At 42.1% G+C, this 22992-nt stretch overlaps 1 protein-coding gene across 1 annotated transcript in view; it reads left to right on the top strand.

The window, feature by feature from the left end:
* Nucleotides 1–666: 666 nt before the first annotated feature.
* NFKB2 (nuclear factor kappa B subunit 2) overlaps nucleotides 667–22992 on the top strand; it is a 44611-nt gene continuing 22285 nt past the window's right edge. Inside the window, exons 1-8 of the mRNA XM_075216626.1 lie at nucleotides 667–812; nucleotides 12617–12709; nucleotides 14987–15068; nucleotides 16686–16726; nucleotides 17779–17877; nucleotides 18206–18357; nucleotides 18895–19007; nucleotides 19244–19402. Of these exons, the coding sequence (XP_075072727.1) occupies nucleotides 12665–12709; nucleotides 14987–15068; nucleotides 16686–16726; nucleotides 17779–17877; nucleotides 18206–18357; nucleotides 18895–19007; nucleotides 19244–19402 (691 nt within the window). The 5' untranslated portion in view covers nucleotides 667–812; nucleotides 12617–12664. The remainder of the gene's footprint in view (nucleotides 813–12616; nucleotides 12710–14986; nucleotides 15069–16685; nucleotides 16727–17778; nucleotides 17878–18205; nucleotides 18358–18894; nucleotides 19008–19243; nucleotides 19403–22992) is intronic.

Below are 22992 nucleotides of genomic sequence, written 5' to 3'. Positions count from 1 at the left end.
AACTGCACACTTGTTCCCGTGGCTGTATAGATACATGCAGCCTTAAAACGTGCACACAAATGCAGCTGGAACACTTGGTAAAGAACATATTTCAAAGATATTTGTAACCCAAAATAAGACCTATCTCAAAGCCCTGTGCTTAACTTGCATCTGCGTGACATTCGTGTACTCAGTACTGCACTTACACGCGAATGTCCCGGATACACCTCTTAAAAGCCACAAATGTTACGAGCAGCTCGACTTTCTGGTAAATTGTGCGCATGCGCAGTGAGTGCGAATAGTTTCAGGTCAAGTGCAAATGGACATGTGCTACATTAAATGCCACCCATAGCTTTACATTATAGTTCTGTTCAGCTCACATAACTTGTGCAGTACATACTCCTGCTGCCTATAAAGGAATCCTATGTAAAACTGTAAACATGTAATACTTTGTTGTTGGTGTCTTTGTAGATTTCTAAGGTCGCTTCCTGTATTGCTTTGTTAAAACAGCAACAATATTATGAAATTGTAATACTTTCCTTGGCTCCCTTAGATGAAGCAATGAGTATGGACGCTGCACAGCAGACCCTCCCTCACACTGAGGCACTGGAGGCTTTCTCCGGTGGTTGTATTTCATTGGACGGGAAGGAGCAAGAGGCGTGGCCAGCCAAGCTAGCCAACCAAGCTAGCAGTGGGCGGCGGACTGTGAACGTCATTGGAAATCCCCTTGTTCGGACAGTTCGGTACTTTCCCCTGGACAGAGCCCTTGTATAGACTCGGTGTGGAGCGTCTTCCCCAGCAAGCCGTAGACCTGGGATATAGCTGCAAGCCAGGTGAGCCCCCTTCTACAGATACTTGGTACCCTAGGCTGACAGGGGCTGCTTGTACTTGTAGTTCTTCATCATCTGGGGGACCACAAGCTGCCTACCGCTAGAAGAGATCCCTTTCTTCCCACTTGCACTCCTAAACACCTCTAATAAGTGACACAAGGGTTCAACTAATTATGTTCATTATGTAAATGAAATAATGTTGGTGTTAGTATTTGTTTATATGTATATGATGCTTAGGTGATGTCTTATATTTATACTCTGAATTCTATTATTATTATTATTATTATTATTATTATTATTATTATTTTTGAGCTGCTATATAACCCCAGTTAACCATTACTTAAACAGCAGACCTATACAAGTCATAGTATCAGGGCCGCATTCAGCAATCATGGGGCCCAGTACAGCAATTTGATATGAAAAAAAATAAAAACAGGATTATCCATTGGGGAGCGTCTCCGGGTTAAAATGTCTATGAAGATTTCTGGTGTACATTGTAGATTTTTCCCATAGAGAATAAAACTTTGTGTTATATTACATTGGATATGCAGAGAAAACTCTTAAATTTGCATAACATGTGTAGGATTTTAACAGTCTGTCCTGTGCATAAAATAAAGTACATCACATATTCAAGAGCGAGAAAGGCCTTATTGTGTTGCATTTCTCTTGTAGCTTTGTATATATTACCATCATGGGTAAAAGTGGATTGTTTTTATTACAAGTTTGGAACATATTGTCTTAAAACACCAGTGGGCAGCATTACATTTGCCAGAGGTCTCACAAGTAGTGTTTGGTTCCAATAGTGAACCGTATATTAGACTTTCAGATGAGCTTCAGGTCACATGATGCAGCGCAAACTGTAGGTTAAGCTTTAGTTGGCAGGTGGAGTTGGTAATAAAACATCTCACCATCCAACAATGGCTAAACAGCATATTTGCCGATTGTCCTGGACTCCAAAGAAAGTTGTTGTAGTTCAGGGTGTTGGGAATATTGGGTGGTGTTGAGGGCATGATGGTACGATCATAGCCCACACATCAGTCTTCAACAATAATATAATAAACGCGTCATCACGCAGAGGTGAAGAACTGTATTGACGTGTATCACGTAATGATGTGTATCATGTAACTAAGCCACATGAAATCCTTCTACAATAATACTTTGAAATATATACCCCTGATTCTGAAGAAGCCATGAAAAGGTTCTGAAATACATTGTGATGCAACAGCGGATATTGGTCAATTTAAAAAGGGTTTAGTGTATCTTTAATCAGATTCTATGAGGATAATGTAGAATTTAGGAGCCAGTGGTTAGACTCTCTAAGGGGCCTATTTATTAAGCTTTAAACCATGCAGCAGGGTTCTCTTACCTCTCTGTCTGTATGTATTACCCAGTATTGTTTTATAAATGTTTGTTTCCAATTGTAAAGTGCTACGGAATTTGCTGGCGCTATATAAATAAATGATGATGATGATGATGCGTAAACGTCTGTTTCTGCATGGTTTAGGCATAATTTAGTATCTGGGCTATTTATCACAATCTTAACGCATTCGATATCCTAGATATCGCCTGCATTAGGCTAAGAAATCAAAAGGTTATGCTTTCGGAGCTTGATAAACTGGCTCATAATTCTCAGTGGGCACTGCGGTCTGAGCCAGCTCCGAAAGCCTAATTTTTTGAAGATGGCATTAGCTACTCTGCCCTATGGGGAGAAAATCTCTGGAGAGGGATTTTCAAATCCCTCTCCGACAACATTCGTGCTCTCCCCTCCATTAAAGAACGAAAATGATCCTGTGCATGTGCGACCTACGGTCATGCATGCGTATTAAAGACTCCGGACAGGCCATTAATAAATAGGCCCCCAAGCCAGCAATGACTGTAAAAAAATTAAGGCTTCAGCACTGATCAATGGGAAGTTCTAAAGGCTCCCAAACTTTTTCTTGTGACTGTATTAGAACATCATGCGTGGTAGTTGAATTGTTTTCTAAACCGTGCAAATATGTGGAAAGACTGAATTATGTCCATTGTCCTCTATCTGTGTTATCTTCAAAGTTGAGGAAATATTAATTAGAGTTGTGATTTGTGTTAGAATGGAAATTATAGATTTAGCAGCACAGTGACTTAGTGGTTAGCACTTCTGCCTCACAGCACTGGGGTCATGAGTTCAATTCCATACCATGGCCTTATCTGTGTGGAGTTTGTATGTTCTCCCCGTGTTTGCGTGGGTTTCCTCCGGGTGCTCCGGTTTCCTCCCACACTCCAAAAAAACATACTGGTAGGTTAATTGACTGCTATTAAAATTACTGACTTCCCCTCTCCCTCTCATTCTCCTCGTGTCCCTTGTCTCCCCCATCTCCTGCAGCCGTCTCTTTCTGCTGCCGTCGGCTCCTGCTCCCCTGCCCTTCTGGTATCCTCCCATAGCCCCTTCTTTGTCTCCCCACCGCCCGCTACCTCCCTCTATCCTGCCCTCCTTTTTCCCATCTGACCCCTTCCCTTGTCCTCTCCTCTTCACCCCTCTATCCCAGTCTCTCTCTCTCCCTCGCTCCTCTCTGCCCTCTCCCTTCCGCGTCTCTCTCCTCTCACTATGCTCCCGTGTCCACGCGCCATTCCCATTCTCTCCCGGGGCCCCACCTCACCATCTTGCCCCCGCTCTCCCCAGCACTCTGCCCACCTTGCCAACCTCATACCTATCTCTCCTCTTCCCTCTTTCCCCTTCTCCTGTGCCCTGTGGAATGCCAGATCCGTCCGCAACAAACTCGCCGCCATCCATGATCTCTTCTTGTCCAACTCTTTTAACCTTCTTGCCATTACGGAAACCTGGCTCTCCGACTCTTACACTGCCTCCCCTGCCGCCCTCTCTTATGGTGGCCACTCCTTCACCCACTCCGCCAGACCCGAAGCCCGTCCAGGCGGTGGTGTGCGGTTCCTCCTCTCCCCCGCCTCTACTTTTCGTGTCATCCCCCCTGAACCCTCCCTTTCCTTCTCCTCTTTTGAAGCCCACTCTATCCATCTCTTCTACCCCATCCACCTCCGTGTCACTGTCATCTACCGCCCCCCTGGTCCCACCTCCCTTTTCATTGACAACTTCGCCGCCTGGCTTCCTCACCACCTCTCCTCTGACCTCCCCTCCATCATCCTCGGCGACTTTAACTTCCCTATCGACAACCCCACTGACCCTGCGTCCATTAAACTGCTCACCCTCTCCTCCTCCCTTGGCCTCACACAATGGACCGCCTCCTCTACCCACTGCCTTGGTCACTCCCTCGACCTTGTCTTTTCCTACCTCTGTAATCTCTCTGACTTCTCCATCTCTCCCTTTCCTCTATCCAACTACCACCTTCTCTCTTTCTCTCTCTCCTCCTCTCCCGCTCCCCCCTCCCCACGCCCATTCCTCCTCAGTCCAGGCGCAACCTTGACGCTCTCGATCCTGCTACTCTGTCCTGGCAGTCTCCTTCTACAACCACACCCTCACCTCTGCTCTTGATGCCATCGCCCTGGCCCACTCTGTCAACCCCCGTTGCTCCAAACCCCAACCTTGGCACTCCAAATTCACCCTCCTCCTCCAAAAATGCTCCCGTACGGCTGAACGACACTGGAGAAAATCCCGCTCCCTGACTGATTTTCTCCACTTCAAGTTCATCCTCTCTTCCTATAGCTCTGCCCTCTCTCTCGCCAAACAATCTTTTTTTTAAATCCCTTATCTCCTCCCAGTCCTCCAACCCCCGCCGCCTCTTTGCCACCTTCAACACCCTCCTGTCCCCCCCCACTCCTCCTCTTCTGTCTCCCCCCTCTACCAATTCCTCCACTGGATTCCCATCCCCTACAGAATCGTGTTCAAGCTCCTCACTCTTACTTTCAAGGCCCTCTCCAACTCCACTGCTCCCTACATCTCCAACCTTATCTCCATTCACGCTCCATCCTGCCCTCTGCGTTCGGCTAATGACCGCCGCCTCTCTTCCCCCCTGGTTACCTCCTCCCATGCTCGCATCCAAGACTTCTCCCGCGCTGACCCCCCTCCACTGGAACCAGCTCCCCCGCTCCATCAGAACTTCCTCCAACTTGTCCAGCTTCAAACGGGCCTTAAAAACCCACCTCTTCCTTAAAGCACTCCAGTCCCCCACCTAATTGACCTCCCCCTACCCTACTCCTGCCCTCCCTCCTGTCCCCCTCTTCCCTCCCTCCTTTTCATTCTCCTCTCCCCCCTCTCCGTCTCTGCCTCCGTTCTACCCATTTCCTCCTCCTACCACTGCGTCTCTGTCCGTCCTACCCTCCCCTTAGATTGTACGCTCCTTCGAGCAGGGCCTTCTCTCCTTCTGTTCTCCACCACCTTAACTCTGCTCTCCAGCTTCTTGTCTCTTCCGTCAGGTTCTCCTGCCCTTCTACCCCTCTCTCTACTCCGCTGGGGGCTCTCTCACCTCTCATCTAGCTGTACATTGAGCTTCTGAGTTACTATGCTTTTTGTTAACTGTACCGTGCTGTCTCACCCTGTATCGTGTTTCTGTCTGTCCCTGTACGGCGTTACGGATACCTAGTGGTGCCCTATAAATAAAATGTATAATAATAATAATAATATTAAAATTGCCCTTTGTCTCTCTCAGTCTGTGTATGTTATGGGATTTAGATTGTAAGCTCCAATGGGGCAAGGACTGATGTAAATGAGTTCTCTGTACAGCGCTGCGGAATTAGTGGTGCTATATAAATAAATAGATTATGAACTCAATTGCTTAGCTGTACACTAAGTAATATGCATTAATTATACAGTTGTTGCAGTTTGTCTCTGTTGGGCACATACTGCTCTATCAGCACTTGGAATGTCAGGAGGAACTAGCATGCTTTAACTCCTGTTCTGCTGAATCTCTGTCACGCCTGTGCTAAGGCCTGTTATAGCACTTTTCTATGATCAATGTTTGTCTTTTTTTTGTTTTTGTGCAGTACCCACACAAGTCATACTTTGTTTACCTTTGGTTTCTATATAACCTAAGACTGGACTGCACAGAAGGTGGCAAAATAGTGGGGTAAAAAAATGGTATCTATATAGTTATATTATCTGTGATCAGAACAGTGCTCAAAGTGGGCCGGTATACAACTGTATAATGCCACTTTTTGCCACTCCTTCCAAAATGACTGGTCAGTCATCCTCTGTTCCCTACAGGACCAGACTTGCATCCTACCAGAGTGACTATGATAGCGCCCCCTCCCTTGTTAGCAGGGTGACTGCCATCACGCCTCCACCCCAAGCGCCGTGGCCCGCCTCCACCCCAAGCAACGTGGCTGTGGTGGCCCGCCTCCACCCCAAGCGCCGTGGCTGCGGTGGCCCGCCTCCACCCCAAGCGCCGTGGCCCGCCTCCACCCAAAGCAACGTGGCTGCGGTGGCCCGCCTCCACCCCCAAGCGTCATGGCTGCGGTGGCCCGCCTCCACCCCCAAGCGTCGTGGCTGCGGTGGCCCGCCTCCACCCCCAAGCGCCGTGGCTGCGGTGGCCCGCCTCCACCCCCAAGCGCCGTGGCTGCGGTGGCCCGCCTCCACCCCCAAGCGCCGTGGCTGCGGTGGCCCGCCTCCACCCCCAAGTGCTGTGGCTGCGGTGGCCCGCCTCCACCCCCAAGCGCCGTGGCTGCGATTGCCACCCCCTCCCACGCAGTGAAAAGATGTTGGTAAAAAAATCATGTATTTGTGTGTTATGTTGAAACTTCTGACGATTGTGTTAAAAGAAAATTTACATTATTTAGAATTATTGTTTAATGTTTGTTTTGTTTATTGTTTAAATGTTCATTAAAGTCTATGGGCATGCAATATAGTCAGCCCAGTAAAACATTATTTCTCTGCCTGTTTGCCATTATTAATATGAATTATAGTTGCTGAGATAAATTAAGAGATTGCAACAAAAAAGTACCACACCGTGGTCATATTGTCACACCGCATGTTATTACCTTTGCAATGTCTTGATGTTTACTTCAGGCTCTGTTCTCAGGCTATGTACGTCAAGATACTAAGTGGTCTATTGATGACCAATCGCAAATTGCTCACGTTAATCTTAATTTCTTTTTGCAATTATAAGACATGAATTACGTGGAAATTTATTAAAAATGATTAACTAGGGCAGCAATCGTGATCACATTACTGGTGGGTTCTTAATGGTCTGTGCTGAATATGTGATGGGAGCAGGGAGCATGCCAGAGAGAGATCTGAAGCTCGATCTCCTGCGATGCTTTCCCCATAGGTTATACGACTAGTACCCAAAAATGACGAAAATTGCAGTTTTCAGGGGGATTTAAACGTCTACGGAGGCTCTTAAATAGGCCCTTATAGGCATGACCAACATACATTTGTAATTGTCATATTTAGATCTTGATATACTGTATTTATTAGCATGTTTGATTTCACTTTTCTTTTTCTATAAGTTTAATTAAACACAGATTGGTGTAAAGCCATTGTGCTAGTGCTGTAACGCACTAGGCTGCCGATTAGAAATCTCCCTGTCCCTCCAAACACTGCAGCACCTGGTGCGCTGGACCCATTTACCGCTGCTCTGTGAATGGAAGATCTTATAGATTGTAAGCTTGCGAGCAGGGTTCGCTTACCCCTCTGTCTGTATGTATTACCCAGTATTGTCTTATTAATGTTTGTTCCCAATTGTAAAGCTGTACGGAATTTGCTGGCGCTATATAAATAAATGATGATGATATTTCCCAACATACCCACCTATGGGACAAACATGTCCCCAGACTGGACAGTGGGAAAGAACCCTAAAATCTGGTCATTTGGGAGGTGTGTGTGTTCCTGTTTATTGCTGACTCGGACGGTTTTGACACTCCTGTCTGTGTACCAGTCCTGGCTCCCTTACCCAATCCCTTCTTCCATCTGTCAGCAACTCCTCACACCTGGAGGCAGGGCAGAGTCCCACAACCTGCAAACCTACGAGCAGCAATGTCCAAACCCCCTTGTGGGGCCCTTACTGAAATCCTGGGGGTTTGCCTCTGCCTCTGTTCCTTTATGTCCTAATCCAAGTTGGTGAAAGAGAATCCACTAAATCTGCTAGAATCGTGACACAGGATATGGACACATTGTCTAGAAAAGGGGGTATGGCTGTATCACATTTGGGATGTGTTTTGTCCCCCGGGGCCACAGCTATCATTTCTGAAGTATTAGACAGCCCCAAACCCCCATATTTTTTTGTCTGTCCCTACAATTTTCCAGGCTTCACTATAGGGCTGTGCACAATTCCAGGGGTTTCCTTTGTCATATAAAAGATGGTCAGGGTTTACCCCTAACCTCCTCCCAATGTACTCCTGACATGAGATTACCACTCATGAACGCCCACTTGCAGCAATAATTTGAACAATCTTCAGTGAGCTGGAAAGTGATTTCTACATTTCTCCCCATTGCTGCTTCTGTGGAGCTTCCATTAGCCAGTGTGATACAGCTTAGCACCACATTTCAGGGGTATTATTAATCACATGAATAGTCCTCTCATTGCTTCTTGTTTTTCCTTTCTCTGCAATCTCTTGTCATCCCGCGGCTGTAGCTTCTAGGGGACTCAATAACTGGACTCTCTGCAAACGCTCATCTAGTTAAGGTTTGTGGTCTACTTCTCCTCTGCACCTCTAAGCTGCCAGGTGACTCCCCATTTCAAGGGTAAAGGTGACAGGTGGTCTGTCAGGGGTACAGCAGGAAGTTTTCTTGTCTTCCACATAGACCTCTTTTTTTATTTTATTTTAGTCAAATCTCTCTCAAATGCCAGAACTGCATTTAGAGTGGTCAGCATTTAATCTCAAGATCTGGTGAACACCAAGGGGTACTATCCAAACCTCTTTGTGGTTCCCAAAAAAAGATGGATCGGTCCATTCCATGAGTGCATGAGGACCTTCAGGTTAAAAATGAAAGTGCTTTACTGGAATTATTTCTGCCATCGACACAGATGCCTATCTTTATGTCCCGATTTGTCTAGCACATCACAGACCTCTGCAATTGCAGTCCTGGTCCAACAATTCATCGCCTGGCCCTTTGACCACAGTATCATAGGTGCTTTCAAAGGTAATGGCACTGGCCATGGCCTAACTGTAGCTACAGGGGATCACTGATCCTGGATGATCTTCAAAACCAGGAGGAGAATGAGGCCGGCATACACCTGACCTGTTCTTCCCTGATTCTTGCTCCGAGAATTTCGCAGTGTGGAATACAGCTGAGATAGGGTCTTCCTTCCTGACTCTCTGTGCTAGTATGTAGGGAGATCATGGGGCTTGTGAATGTCTCATGGTGGATATGTCTTTATATAAACCTGTTTGGTTGGAGGTGTCCTAAACTTCCTCCCCGTACAGGTGCCGCTTGCACCTTTCTGTAAACATAAAACTTTTACTCCATTTTCTACTAGCAGCAATGTAGATGCCATGACACCCCCCCCCCCCCTTCCCCACACACACACACACTTTAGCCATGCTCCCATCGGATAATCAAAAGGGTCAAGTGGGAAGAGCAGTCTTGGCTATTCCCATAGCCTGAGACTGGCCGAGGAGAGACTATTACTCGGACATTGTCTCCCTCCTCGTTGTCTTGACTGGATCTACTATTGCAGGTGCTGGTATTTCACTCCATCATCTGCATCAGTTTACAGAAGGGTTTGGAGCCTCTACTTAAGTGTCACACATAATGTGTTTTGCCCCCTGATTTTTGTGCTCTATGACTACGTCAGACCGTGACTAAATCATGCGTAGTTTGTATTGCTATAAACAAGAAAACTATTCCACGTTTGGGATGACAAAGAAATAAGAAAAGTTTTCCCCTTTAAAGTACACTTCTCAACCATTGCCAATTGGTCTGGGGTAAAAGTCCTCTGATTGTCAAATGTTTAAAACACAGATAAAAAGAGTGACATATTTTACCCAAGTAAGGACAGTATAGAAGTAAAAGAGAGATTAGAGACCCAAAAAAGAGGGAGCGTTGGGATGTATATAGTACTTTGCCAGAATCTTCCCAGCAAGGAGCAGAATTGTAGTGAAACACCATCTCCCACTCTTCGTTTTAGTGTGTCAAAGTGCGGGACACATACTTTGTGTATAGGTACATTATAAACCCATAGTGGACCCAAGTATGCCCTATAGTTTGGTGGCTATATACTTCTTCTGAAGCAGTGATTCCCAAACTCTTTTCAGCTGGGACCCTACATGACTGAGAGCCCAAATGTTAGGGTGATATATTGTAGGAGCCCACAAGATGTGGTTCCCAATAGCTTACATTACATATCTGTCAACCAGGGTACACTGAAACAGATTCGGAGACCCACTTGGGGGCCCACACCTCTATTCTAGAATTTTCAGTGATTTTGACTGTTAGCAATTTTATGTATCTTTACAAATGTTGCATTAGGCTGTGATGCTAAAGTGTAAAATATTATTGAGCAATTATCTTCCTCTCCCCCAGGAGTGGTTTCAATCACAGTTTGGGATAACATCATAAGTTATCATCTGTTTTCTGTGACAATAAAATCCCCTTTCTGCTAATTCCCTCTTTCGTAACCATGTCTAAACTCTTGTTGTGGTATAATCATAGATTATAATAGCATCTTGTATTCTTTTACTATGACATTTGTTATTTCCAGAGCACAATCTTCTGTCCTTTAGTTTGCGCCACCACAGGGTCGAACTTTGCAAGTTTGGGTTCCCCTATCTCACTGGCAGGGATATGGCTATTGGCATTGCTGATTAACTTCTCATTGTCCACTACTAACCCTCCACCAATAACCTCTCCATTACATCAACCTTTCATCCTCCCTCATGATCTCTCTTCCATCATCCTCATTCTCCATTAAAGCCATCATACACCCAACGCCTTCACTTAAACCGGTCCACCATGCTACTTCTCTACATTTATTTAGATGGGAACTGATTATACATCAATATTCTGCAGCCTCAATTAGATGATTGTATCGGTACCCAGAGAGAGTACACTGTGCCTGCTCCTCCGAGTGCTACTTGACACCTCAGCTGCTCACTTTATAAAAGAGAGCAAGCAGAAGGGCATAAAGTGTGGACCCTGTGCCAAGGCAGCAATGGTATCCCACTAAAGCTGCACCAACATATTCCACAGAGCTGTACAGACAGGGACTCAAACTGAAGCAAACAACATAACAATACAGAAATGAAAACTGAGATGGTCAGAAGACTCTGTATGTGAAAGCTTGCAATCTAAGGAAAGCATCAAAATATTTCTGTAAACTGCAGTTAGTGTTTAAAAACATATGTAGCAATGCAGTGGTTTACAGTATTTGATAACTTGCATTTACCCATACAGAGGTAGATTCAGAGTAAGGTGCTAATTTTGTGTGGGTACAGAATTTGTAGCCAAACAAACCATGTTGCACTGCAAGGGGTACAAATACTGCATACTCCTGTGTGCTGCACACACATACTAGCCAGCTGTTTTCTACTTCATATTAGAGTTGTGCTAGGCCACACCCCTCTCATAAATAAATCTGGCTGCACATTTTATTTTCTCTTCCTGCAACACCATTTATTTATTTTTCTTCTTTATAGGTGCAACATTTGCAATCAGTAGCTACATTTACTCTAAATCAACCCCACACTGTTACTGCAATAAAAGGCATACTTACTGTTCTGTGCCATTGTATTACATTACCTGCTTAGTCTTTGTTCCTTCGGTATATAGGGTAAACAAGTTAATTAGAATTCACTTGTCTCCGCTGTATCATTTGGAGCTTGTGAGTTGGTCGGCTGCTTTGTTTATTGGTTCAGCCTGCAAAATGTCTGCCTCCGCTATGTTCAGATCTTTTCATATATAGATCAAGGCAACAATTAGCTTACTTCTTTTAAATATGACAAATGTATAACAGACCGTAATGTCAGATGTGATGCATTTCTATAATGTTGAACACTTGAAGTACAAAAACCAGTGCAGCTACCCACAGATTATTACTGTAGAGATGTCCATGCCTGTTGTATTTTATTGAAACATTGTAAACTTATGTGAAATAAACCAATTGTAAACTGTCCTTCCACTGGAGTCATCGAATATAACACAGCCTAACACTGCAGCAACATATATTCTTAATCAAACCAATGCTTTATTATATTGGCCAATTGCGCACAACACTGCTGGTTCAGTTAAGCTGGAGATAACTTTGTGTTTGTTTTTATCCTACATTGTAGCTGTTGAGGAAGGTAAAACAAAAGTTATAGCGAGGTAACATTTTAACCTAACTGGAGGAAGTAGTGTTTGATTTCTAGGGACAGTCCCGGGTTCTAAAGCTCTGTCCTAGTTTCTGGGTTTTAATATTGAACTATGTATTAGATAATTCTACGTGTGACCCTGAATAGTAGCTATGGTCTATGTGACTTAATCAGAGGCCTACATTGTGTAAGTGAGTGCAGGGATAGTTTGGATGTCCCCAGCTGCTACATGTCTGCACAGTACACTGAATTCTCTTTAAATGTTTTCTTCCTGCTTTGAAAAGGGGTGTGTCTTTGTTAGACATGTGACTGTGATGTCATTTCTCACAGATTTGGTATTTTAGGGACTTTCCACTACCGCTCCAACTTTCCTGGGGCTCTTTATCTCCCCCGTTTTGTACTTTTCCCTGCACAAAGGACTGTGCCCTCCTTCCACCCTCTTCTGCTGTTTTCCCCTAGTGTTTTCTTTGGTAAAACAGTCTGGCTGGTTTCCTGTTAGAGAAGTTTATTATTTTCACTCTGCCTGTCAGGTCTCTGCATGGGCACCCTGGCTGTACAATCAGTGTAGTACACTGACAGTCGCCTTTCCCTAAATGATCAGCATTTGAAACCTCCTCCTTCTTCCTATCCAGATCCCTGTATTGGATATATTCCCTGAGGCTGAAAGCTGGCAGAAGAAAATGAATAACAATATCACAGTCTGTAAAATGGAAAAATACGATCCTGTAAGTATTTTAATAATCTTGTTTCGCTTGATCTGTTGTGGTGTGTTTAGTGCATGGAATGCTGGCAGTGTGGGTTTATTAACTGTTTAGATGCACAAAGAGTAGTGTGTCTGCACATTAACTCTGTCTTTGCCTGCATGTTAACACTTTCTGTGCTGGATCAGTGCTTTTATCATTGTTTTATTTATATGACACGTTCTGCTGTCTTGGTCACAAAATATTTCCGGAACCACCGTCTGCAGATTTGGAAACGCTGTGAACACCGGGGATTACATTCCTAACTAATCACAATATTTTTGACATAGCGAGCTATTTGCGGGCTGGCACAGAGCATAAGTTCCTGTCTAGCGTGCAGGTTTTTCTACTTTTAGTGCACACTTGTTTGTGCATTTAAAATATACATTAAAGTGAATATGAGAACTGTTATTGGCTGTACTTGGTGACCTGTAACTTGTGCTAAATACAATTGCTGATTGTGCAATTGCTGATTCAATGCACAACATGCAGTACCTGTAATAAATAATTCCCAACTCAGGCGATCATCGTGAAAAAACCCCAAACAAGTACTCTATTTATGCATATTAAGACACATCCGTGTATATGTACAGGGAATATGATGATTGCTCTAAGCTGACTGCAGTGTGTCATAATGGCATTGTAAAAGCTAAACTTGAAAATTCCCCCACCAGGCAGCAGTAACAGCAGTTTCATGCTGAGAATGTGGAAATTCCTTTTTCTGCTGTAAAGTACATTGCGTTTTATTTGTGTAGTCCATGCATTCTTTCATGTCTTTTTTTACCTGTGATCTTTTTTTAGTACAGAAATGTACCTAAAATATTCTAGGTGTCAGACAGCTTAGAGATTATAAACAGTCTCTGGTATTGTATGCATACATCAATGTACCCATGTTGTTTTTAGAAAAGTAAAAAAAAATTTGAAATGCAAACCTAGAATCTGTAGAGTTGTTAGCGAGGGAGAGCATAATGTTATTACATTCACGTTGTCCTGTATAACTGGAGAAATGTCATCCATTAGTAGTGTGTTATCCCCCTCCCTTAAGGCTGTAGGTTACTTCTGTGTAGGTTACGATGACAGATCACCTCTGGGTGACCAGTCCTATGTGATATGTCCAGGTACACCACTCGGTTTCAGTTACCCCATAGGAAATTTTTAGAGATTCTGTGGTTTCAAACAACGTCACCGTATTATAAAACTGTCATCGTCAAATTTCTGTCTGAATGCTTAAGCAGATGAGAAAAGAACAGCATGGAGTCTTACTTCCGCATGCTCTGTTTGAGCTCACAATGTTTTCTCTTCACTGGTGATTCCCATAATTTAGCAAGATAGTAGGCAATCAGCCATGAATCACAGCTGAAAGTATTACTGTCACAGCATCCTGTTAACTGTTGTTAGCATCAAGCTGTTTATATAGGAGGTATTCTCTGAATGCACTTATCAAACCACTGACCTTATTACTACAGGCCTACAGTGTCACTGTTTTGTGTGTCAGCTGGTTATAATAACAACCATTATTACACCTTGGATATGTGTAGCCTGTGGCCTTGTGCCTTTATGTGGTTACAGAACTCCATGGTAACTTAGGATATGTTTAGAATTGACATTACGGGGTGTGAGATTTAAGAACAATAGTTAGTAGCAGTCTGTTGCTGATGCCACTTTCCATTGTGTCAAATATGCTTTATAAAATATTAGCTGGATGCTAAATTGCACACACTTCCTTTTTATTGCTGTAATTCCAATATCTTTGCATCATCTCGCCAAAATAAAAGTGTTTATATATAATACTGTTGAATAAGTTATTAAATCGGTCACTAATTGTGATTACTGTAGCCTACATTGCAGTATTATAAATAATTCACTGATTTCATTGCATCCTAGATGAAGCACAAAATTCCATCCACATCTTTTTTTCACTCTTAGGTTATTTTGCAGTTGGTTACGAGAGATTGTGGCTTGTGATTGGTCCTCCTGCTCACACCCCCCTCCCTCCGCCGCTTTTTAAAGTTGACTAATGAAATTGATTTGCCCATTGTGTACAGCAGAGCCTCGGGAAAAGCACATGTGTGTAGCATCCCTGGGGCTCCAAGCTGTTCCTGAACTACAACTCCCTGACACCTCAGCAAGCACTGCTGGCTATACTGTAGTGCAAAGACTGCATGTTTCTAGAAACAAGTAAACCAATCAGAATGAATAATACAATGTAACTTACTCCTTCTAAGAACATGTTGGTCTATGTGTTTGTGTTTCTCCAAATAGTATATTATTCCAAGGGATCTGGATGAAAATGGTCTTGGTTATCCTCCGCTAATAGAATCTCAGAACCCTGAGCTGGAAATGAGTAAGTAAATAGTGAGAGACATGTATTAAAGCTGAGCCGCTTCTCCATTTGTGCAGTGTGTTACGTAGACCACCTATTTTAATCATACTGTCCATTTAAGCCTTTATAAAACTGAGCTCACTTTGGTGATCTCCCAAGATGCTGACTATCATTTGTAGTACTAGGAGTACCTACCTTTACTCATCATTATTTTACACTGTTGACTAAAATATGACTATTTCTTATTTGCTCCTAAGTATCTAATCTGCGATATGTAAAGGGTACAAATAACTGATTAATAGAGACGTCCACCATATTAAATATTTAGTGAGAAATAGAACAGAAGGGTGGGGGTCCATTGTACAGGTTTGGGATTTGGCACAAAATCGGCTGACAGGTGTGTTGCCACAACTGTCCAATCACAGCTTTGCCACACAAGTTTTCATCACTGGGGAAATTCTAAATTCTCCTGCCATGTATGACATGAACATAAGGGATCCTGGACCTGAACATAATCTTTCCCGAAGATTAGATTAGTTAGGAGGTATGGAAGTAGTCGTTAACATTCCCTTTAATTCACATATGGTCCTTTTGCTACTGTTCTGGTTTTGGGGTAGCGCAGAGAGGGGGGTGGCTTCAGTTACTCTAGTTGAATCTGATCCTGAAGGGTAAGGCACCAATAGTTTAATTGCTGTTGGGCGTTTATTATTTAAGCGTAAAATGCTCTTGCATGATATTCATGGACATAAGCATATCGTTCAAGGAACAGGATAACCCGATTCCAGTGTCCTCTAGCTACACATTTCAGAAGGATCTCCTTCTGCAGGCAATGGGAGACACTATACAAATGTTATATATTAAAAGTTATATATATATCACTGTACACAGAAAATTACATTATACCAACATTACCATTCTAAAAATACATTTAACTCAAGTGTCCTTAAAATCCATCAGAATATTAAGAGAATAAATCCAGTAACTCTCTCATGCTTACATAAAAGAGCAAGTCTATCACCCCACTGCTATCTATAGGGATATTCAACGCCAGAAAATATTAGGTAAGTGGGGTCAGCATTATGCTTCTCTGAAACTTAGTATTTTGGAATGTATTCTTAATTCCGTGCTCCGCTGATGCTTGTAAATGCATTCTTCCAGTGGGTCTCTCTTGCTACCCATGTATTGCAAGCCACATACACAACATGAAAGATACCAACATAGCAGGACTGACATGCAATATTCCCTGGAAAGCCCATAATCTAGGTTTTTCTGGTAGGAGTCCAGTACCTGGTCCAATTTTAAAAAAAAAATGTTGATTCTTGTTTATTAGAGATGCAGCATTTTATGTTTAATTGCCCTGTTTTAAAAGTCATGGTTACTTTTCTGCAATGAGTTCCCACTTATGTAACTGAAGTTGTGCCAGCCAGTGCATGTAATCTTGTGTAAGGTTCTTTACATAACTACTTAAGAAATCCATGGTTCGTTGCCAGTTCATACTTTGCAAAATTCAAAAGATGCTGTGAAGCTGGGCTGCAAGTTATGCAAATCTATTACCCGTGTATGGCTCCCTTTAGACATGTTGCTTTTTTGCCTAGCATGCATTTCTTTAACCTATTTGACTTTTTTGTTTCATTCCAGCAAATGGTCCACATCTGGTGATTATTGAACAGCCCAAACAGGTAAGTAAATCATGCCACCAGCAAAATTGGTGTCATGTTGCAAACCATTTATATTGCTGGAATTACACAAGTGTTACGTAATATCTCCTACATATGCCAGACATAAAACACTGCAGTAACGTATGGCTAGATTGTAGTTAGTAAATGTTCTTTGTGTCAGGTGACAAATGATGATGTGAAAACCTGACACTTTGATACATAATTGTCCAAGGCAGTCCAACCTGAGAACACAACACTTTGTGACCTGGGTCCTGATTCATTAAGGATCTTAACTTGAGAAACTTCTTATTTCAGTCTCCTGGACAAAACCATGTTACAATGTAAGGGGTGCAAATTAGAAGTCTGTTTTGCACATAGGTTAAATACTGACTGTTTTTTCATGTAGCACACAAATACTTGATAGCTTATTTGTACACTGAAATTAAAAGTTGATATTTGTGTGCTACATGAGAAAACAGTCAGTATTTAACTTATGTGCACAACAGAATGCTAATTTGCACCCCTTGCATTGTAACATGGTTTTGTCCAGGAGACTGAAATAAGAAGTTTCTTAAGTTAAGATCCTTAATGAATCAGGCCCCGGATGACTAAATTGGAAGATTTAAAGTTCCACCTTTCCCTTTAACTTTGATAAAAAGTAGTGTCCTACCTCCCCTATCATCATCATTCAGCAAAAAACACAATACATTGCTTTGAGAATCACTTAATGGTATCATGTCTCTAGCAAAATCTGCATCTTGTTTCAAACAATTTGAATAGCTGAACTTGCGCAAGTGTCTGAAGTAGCCTCTTGTACAGACTTTCTGTGCCGTCAGTGATCATACAAAGGCAAAATGACAAGTTGAGTTCTATAGTCGTCAGTTTTCAAAAAAACTTGAAAATCCTTGCAACTATTGCTACAAAGGACGTTTTACTATGAATGCCAAAGAGTGACTTGAACACATTATCCCTTGGTACATCCTTTTTTAATTAATGTTTAGCAATCATTTGAAAATGAACATTTCCTTATTTTTTATTAAATGAATAACCTGCTATTATATGGATGGTTACAGCGCGGATTCCGGTTTCGCTATGTATGTGAGGGGCCGTCTCACGGAGGACTACCTGGGGCATCCAGCGAGAAGGGAAAGAAAACATATCCTACTGTTAAAGTGAGTGTATCACAAATTGCATAATGTTGACCATTAGATTAAATAGAAGTGAAGTTTTCCCCTATAAAAAATATTTAAAATATAATATATGTTTGGCAAAGCTACATTTACCTGCTAACAAAGATGGACCTTTGCTACTTCTCCTTGTGCTGAATGAGATCTTCCATGGTGATCAACCTACCAAAGAGGGGCAGGTCGTTCAGCAACAGCGGGACTACTAAAGGATGTATAGCCCAATTTTCAGATGCTAGGATTAGGGATATCTGCTTTCTTTTTATACAGTGTATTCTGTTTTGCTTTAGTAACCTAACAATATGCTTCATTTCAGATCTTTAATTATGTTGGCATGGCCAAGATCGAAGTGGATTTAGTAACGCACACAGACCCACCACAAGTTCATGCTCACAGCCTTGTAGGGAAGCACACCAATGAGACTGGATATTGCTCGTTGAATGTAGGACCTAAAGATATGACCGCTCAGTACGTATTTCTACAAATCGCGCTCAGCCGGTCTGTGATCTCACTTAACTCACTACGGTCTCGTCATGTGGGCTTGGATGAGACAACTGTATGAAAGGGAATATTTCACTCACTTGTGATGTGTAAAATTACTCCAGAAGCCAAGTACAGCTTTGATTTGTAATCGGTATCTATTCTCAGTGATTGGTTTTGAAATGGTCAATTGTAGAACACTGTGAGTTACTAAACCCAGTGTGTCTTTTGTTATTTGGCTATCTGGGGGACACTTACTAACTAATGGGCGAGGGGGAGGATTTAAGCACTGTTCGAAAACTAAAAAGGCCAGACCTCTCTGTCTTTTATTTAACCTTACTTCCGATACTGGAGTGGGGAGGCCCAGGGGAAGTGATTGCTTTCTTTTCTTTTCGTTTATGTTGTTGGTGTTGGTGTTGGTGTTGTTGTTATTGTTATTATGATCATTATTATTATTAATAAAGACATAAAGCAGACAGATGGATATGTTTACTGTAACTTTTCATATTCTTATTTTATTTACAGATTTAACAACTTGGGCATCGTTCACGTGACGAAGAAGAGCCAGATTGATATCTTGAAAGAAAAGATGAAGCACCAGATCCTGAGAAATTCTACAGGGAAATGCACCATTTCAGGTGAGCATTATACCCCACGACCATTGTAATATGCAATTACCCCAAATGCCCAGTTGGAGCTGGTCATTAACACATGGCGTCACTTTCCTGGTTATGGTTACACTCTTCACCACACCCTACCTCTTCCTAATGTCTTAACTGAGCTAGATGTGAAATGGAGACGCCCCAGAACTCTTTCATGGAGAGATGGTGATAACTGTCTTGCTCTAGATTACAATAGACTATTTTGTCAACAGAATTTGACGAGAAAACAATTGAGGCGGAAGTTAAAGAGCTGAAGAAAGTTACAGACTTGAGCATCGTTCGGCTGCGGTTCACAGCGTATTTGCCGGACAGCACAGGAGCTTATAACCTTCCATTGAAGCCAGTGATTTCAGATCCCATCCATGACAGCAGTGAGTAATGCATGTTCCTGAACACATCATGTCCTTCAAACCTATCTATACATGTTTTATTCAATAACAAGTTGGGCAGCACGGTTGGCGAAGTGGTTAGCACTTCTGCCTCACAGCACTGGGTCATGAGTTCAATTCCCAACCATGGCTTTACCTGTGTGGAGTTTGTATGTTCTCCCTGTGTTTGCATGGGTTTCCTCCGGGTGCTCCAGTTTCCTCCCACACTCCAAAAACATACTAGTAGGTTAATTGGCTGCTATCAAATTGACCCTAGTCTCTCTGTCTGAGTGTGTATGTTAGGAAATTTAGACTGTAAGCCCTAATGGTGCAGGGACTGATGTGAATGAGTTCTCTGTACAGCGCTGCGGAATTAGTGGCGCTATATAAATAAATGATGATGATGTGATGATCTCTCTGCCATGCTTACTAAATTATTTCTCTGCACATTTCAGGCAATGATAAATACTTTTTCATTTTAAATTGAATTAAAACATAGATGCTGTTTTTTTTGTTTTGTTTTTAGCCCAGGACCCCAAATCCTACTTGAGTCCTTCCAGGGTTCATTAATTCATCACAGGTTATTGTAGTTGGAAGAAAAGGAGCAGGCCATTGTTTGCCAAGTAAAATAGTTCATGTTGAAAGGTTTGTCTTAAAAGAGATGCCCTTCTGGACCAACCAGTCTTAGTGAAACGTCCCCTCTCCGTATAGTTGTACTGCAAACCTTAATGCTTCCATAGACCTCACGCACTGCAGTTCTTCATGGTCACCGCCAGTTTCAGGTGACAGAGGGGATCCCAGCAGCAGCTTTCCTCCCCCACTTATACTTGCTGTATAACTTATCAGTAGGAAGAAACAGAGTGAATGTGTTGTTGAGAAGGATATGTCCTAAAGTGGACAACCCAATAAATGGTATAAAAAAAAGCTTTGTGTTTTAGATCATAAGATATTTACAATGCTAAATTAACCTTGGAGTGGGGAGCAGGAATCGGTGGTAGTCACTAACGCGACTACCACTACACCGGCAACGACTTACCCGACTTCATAAGGCAGATTCAGGGAATCACGATAATATGTTGACAGCGAAGGTTTCTAATCACTCCTTGTCACAATCGTGCACAATGCAGAAGCCGGCAGATAGTCATGTGACTTTCTTGGAGTAAACTATTATTACGTTTTTTAAATGACTAAAGCAGGGAGCCGCGGAATAGAGAAAGCAGAAGGGTTGGAGTTAAATATTGTCGATTCGGCTGCTCCCCGTTTTAGTCATTTAACACCCCTAATAATAGTATATTCCAAGAAAGTCACATCCTTCTCTCAATAACTAGATAAATATCAGATTAACAAAAATGTGGGGAAACGCTACCTTGGATGGAAGATGTCATAAACCCTTTCTGGTGTTTTTCTGCTCATAGTTGTAGATTAGGAACATTATATTTACACCTATGGGACAATAAAGATTATTTAACTTCACCTAAACCTAAAGTCAATTTTACTGTTTTTATAATGTTCTTCATTATATAAATCACTGCCAAATAAGCAACATATTTTCTGTTTTAATCTTTATGCACCAAAATGTACTTCATGTTGGTTGGTATTTGACATAGACCAACCAAGTACCAAATTATCATAAAATTAACTTCTATGATTTCACCTAAAAACCCCCCCAAAAAAACAGGTAATATCTAAATAAGAGGGAATCATTGATCAGCTTGCTCTCCATTACGTTGTTCTGTCCAATATAATATAGCAACTAGAAGTGAGCCCAACGTGAGGGTTGTATCTTTAATTTAGGGACCTCCCCGTTCTTTCTTGCTATCTTTGGAAGCTTATTTTCGCAGTTTTCTGGGTATCAACAGATCGTTTTTAGATTACGGGGGTTTTATGGATGATAATCAGTTGAATATCATTACACAGAACCACTTAGCCACTTACAGGAATGTAACTTGAAAATGACGGGGCCAGAAACACAATGAACAAATGTCGGGGACTACTTGCATTAGTAGTAAAATAGTTGTGTAAAAACATAGTCCGTGTAGGTTCTTAGCATAGCTATTTCCCGGTGTGTGTGGTGACCCGGTAGTACTTCACACCTGCTAGAGAAGAGGTCATAGGGATTCCATTATAATATTGGCTCTCCTTATTTCTACAGGTAATGGCCCTCTGGACCTAAGAATCAGGTTGTAGCTGGTTACCTATGGTGACTAGTCCTGGCATTGTTATGTAATGGACGTATGCTGCACAATTAGGGAGCAGAGTGTATGCTGGGCAGTTGTGACGCTGTATTATATGCAGGACATTTGGGGAGCTGTATAATATGCTGGAGAATGTGAATTAAATATTAGGGGTACACTTGGAGGTTGCCTGATTGGGTGGATAGTTGTGTGGGATATATGATAGCCATATCCTTATTTGTGTTGTTATTTTTTCTACCCAATAAGCTTTGGGCAGCGCACATTATTTTCCATGTTTAGTATCCCTTGCATTGAAGCAGCTTTGATTGTTACTTAGGACCACGAAAAGCAGTTCAGAAACTGTCCATAGTTATCAATTCAGTAACTGGCAGAGTTGGCGATGATAAAGACATGTACTATCTTGGACGTCAGCAGGGTATTACATGCTTGCCGAATGAGCTGGCACACGTATCTGGTTCCAAGCAGAATGGTTACTTCCTAGCAGTACTTGTACAAGCCAGTCTGTGCTGTAGTAATTCAAAGCATGTGGTGACTGGCTACGTGAACACTGGCGTTTACAATGCGTCTCTCAAAGCAGGTTAAAAATTCATATACATCACATTGCACTTTATGTTTGTGTTTGATATGTGTTCATTCTGCATTTTTTAGTCCCAGTACTGTGACCAAACAGTTTATCTTGTCCAAATGTATGCGGCAATGCATACGTAAATGTTTCTTGAGCAAATCTAATTCCTTTTAAATTGCGCTCCAATTGAGATGAATGTAGGTTTTTCACAACGTTGACTTGCTATTGACGCACTGAAACTAACTTTAACCATTAAAAAAATAAACTTACTGCAGCAAAAAGCAAATTAAACACATAAAAATGCTAATATCTCATGCGCATAGAGATTTTTATTTCATGTCTGTTTTCAAATACTTGACTTACGACAGAAATGCATCTTAAATGCAGAACTTTACGTAGCCTTAAGCAGCTAGAGGTTAAGGGAAGAGATACAGATTGTCTGCTGGGTTTTCCATTCTTGTTTCTCAGTTTCTTTTTGACAGGAACAAAATCTCTGAGCACTATTGCTGATATATATGATCTATAGACATGCATCACTAATCAAAGGGGAATTGTTCAGTCATTTTTGTAAACTACACAAAAAACCCTATTATCTACACGTTAAGGTTTATTTTCTGCAATGATTGTTAAGTTTGTTGTAAAAGTAAAACTGCAGAATTATAATCACAAAGACTTTATTATTACAGGTTGTAGATCATTCTTTTATGTTGGTGTCAAATCCTAATAAGATACTTTGTACTAATTGTACTGAAATCTATTTTGTAAACGTTGGGAGATGATTTCTGACTTTTCTTGGAAAACGTTGATTCACGTTTGTTCTTCTATATAATGCC

This window comes from Mixophyes fleayi, chromosome 6 (assembly GCF_038048845.1).
Source record: "Mixophyes fleayi isolate aMixFle1 chromosome 6, aMixFle1.hap1, whole genome shotgun sequence".
NCBI classification, from domain to species: domain Eukaryota; kingdom Metazoa; phylum Chordata; class Amphibia; order Anura; family Limnodynastidae; genus Mixophyes; species Mixophyes fleayi.
This window is presented reverse-complemented; position numbering and strand designations above follow the sequence as displayed.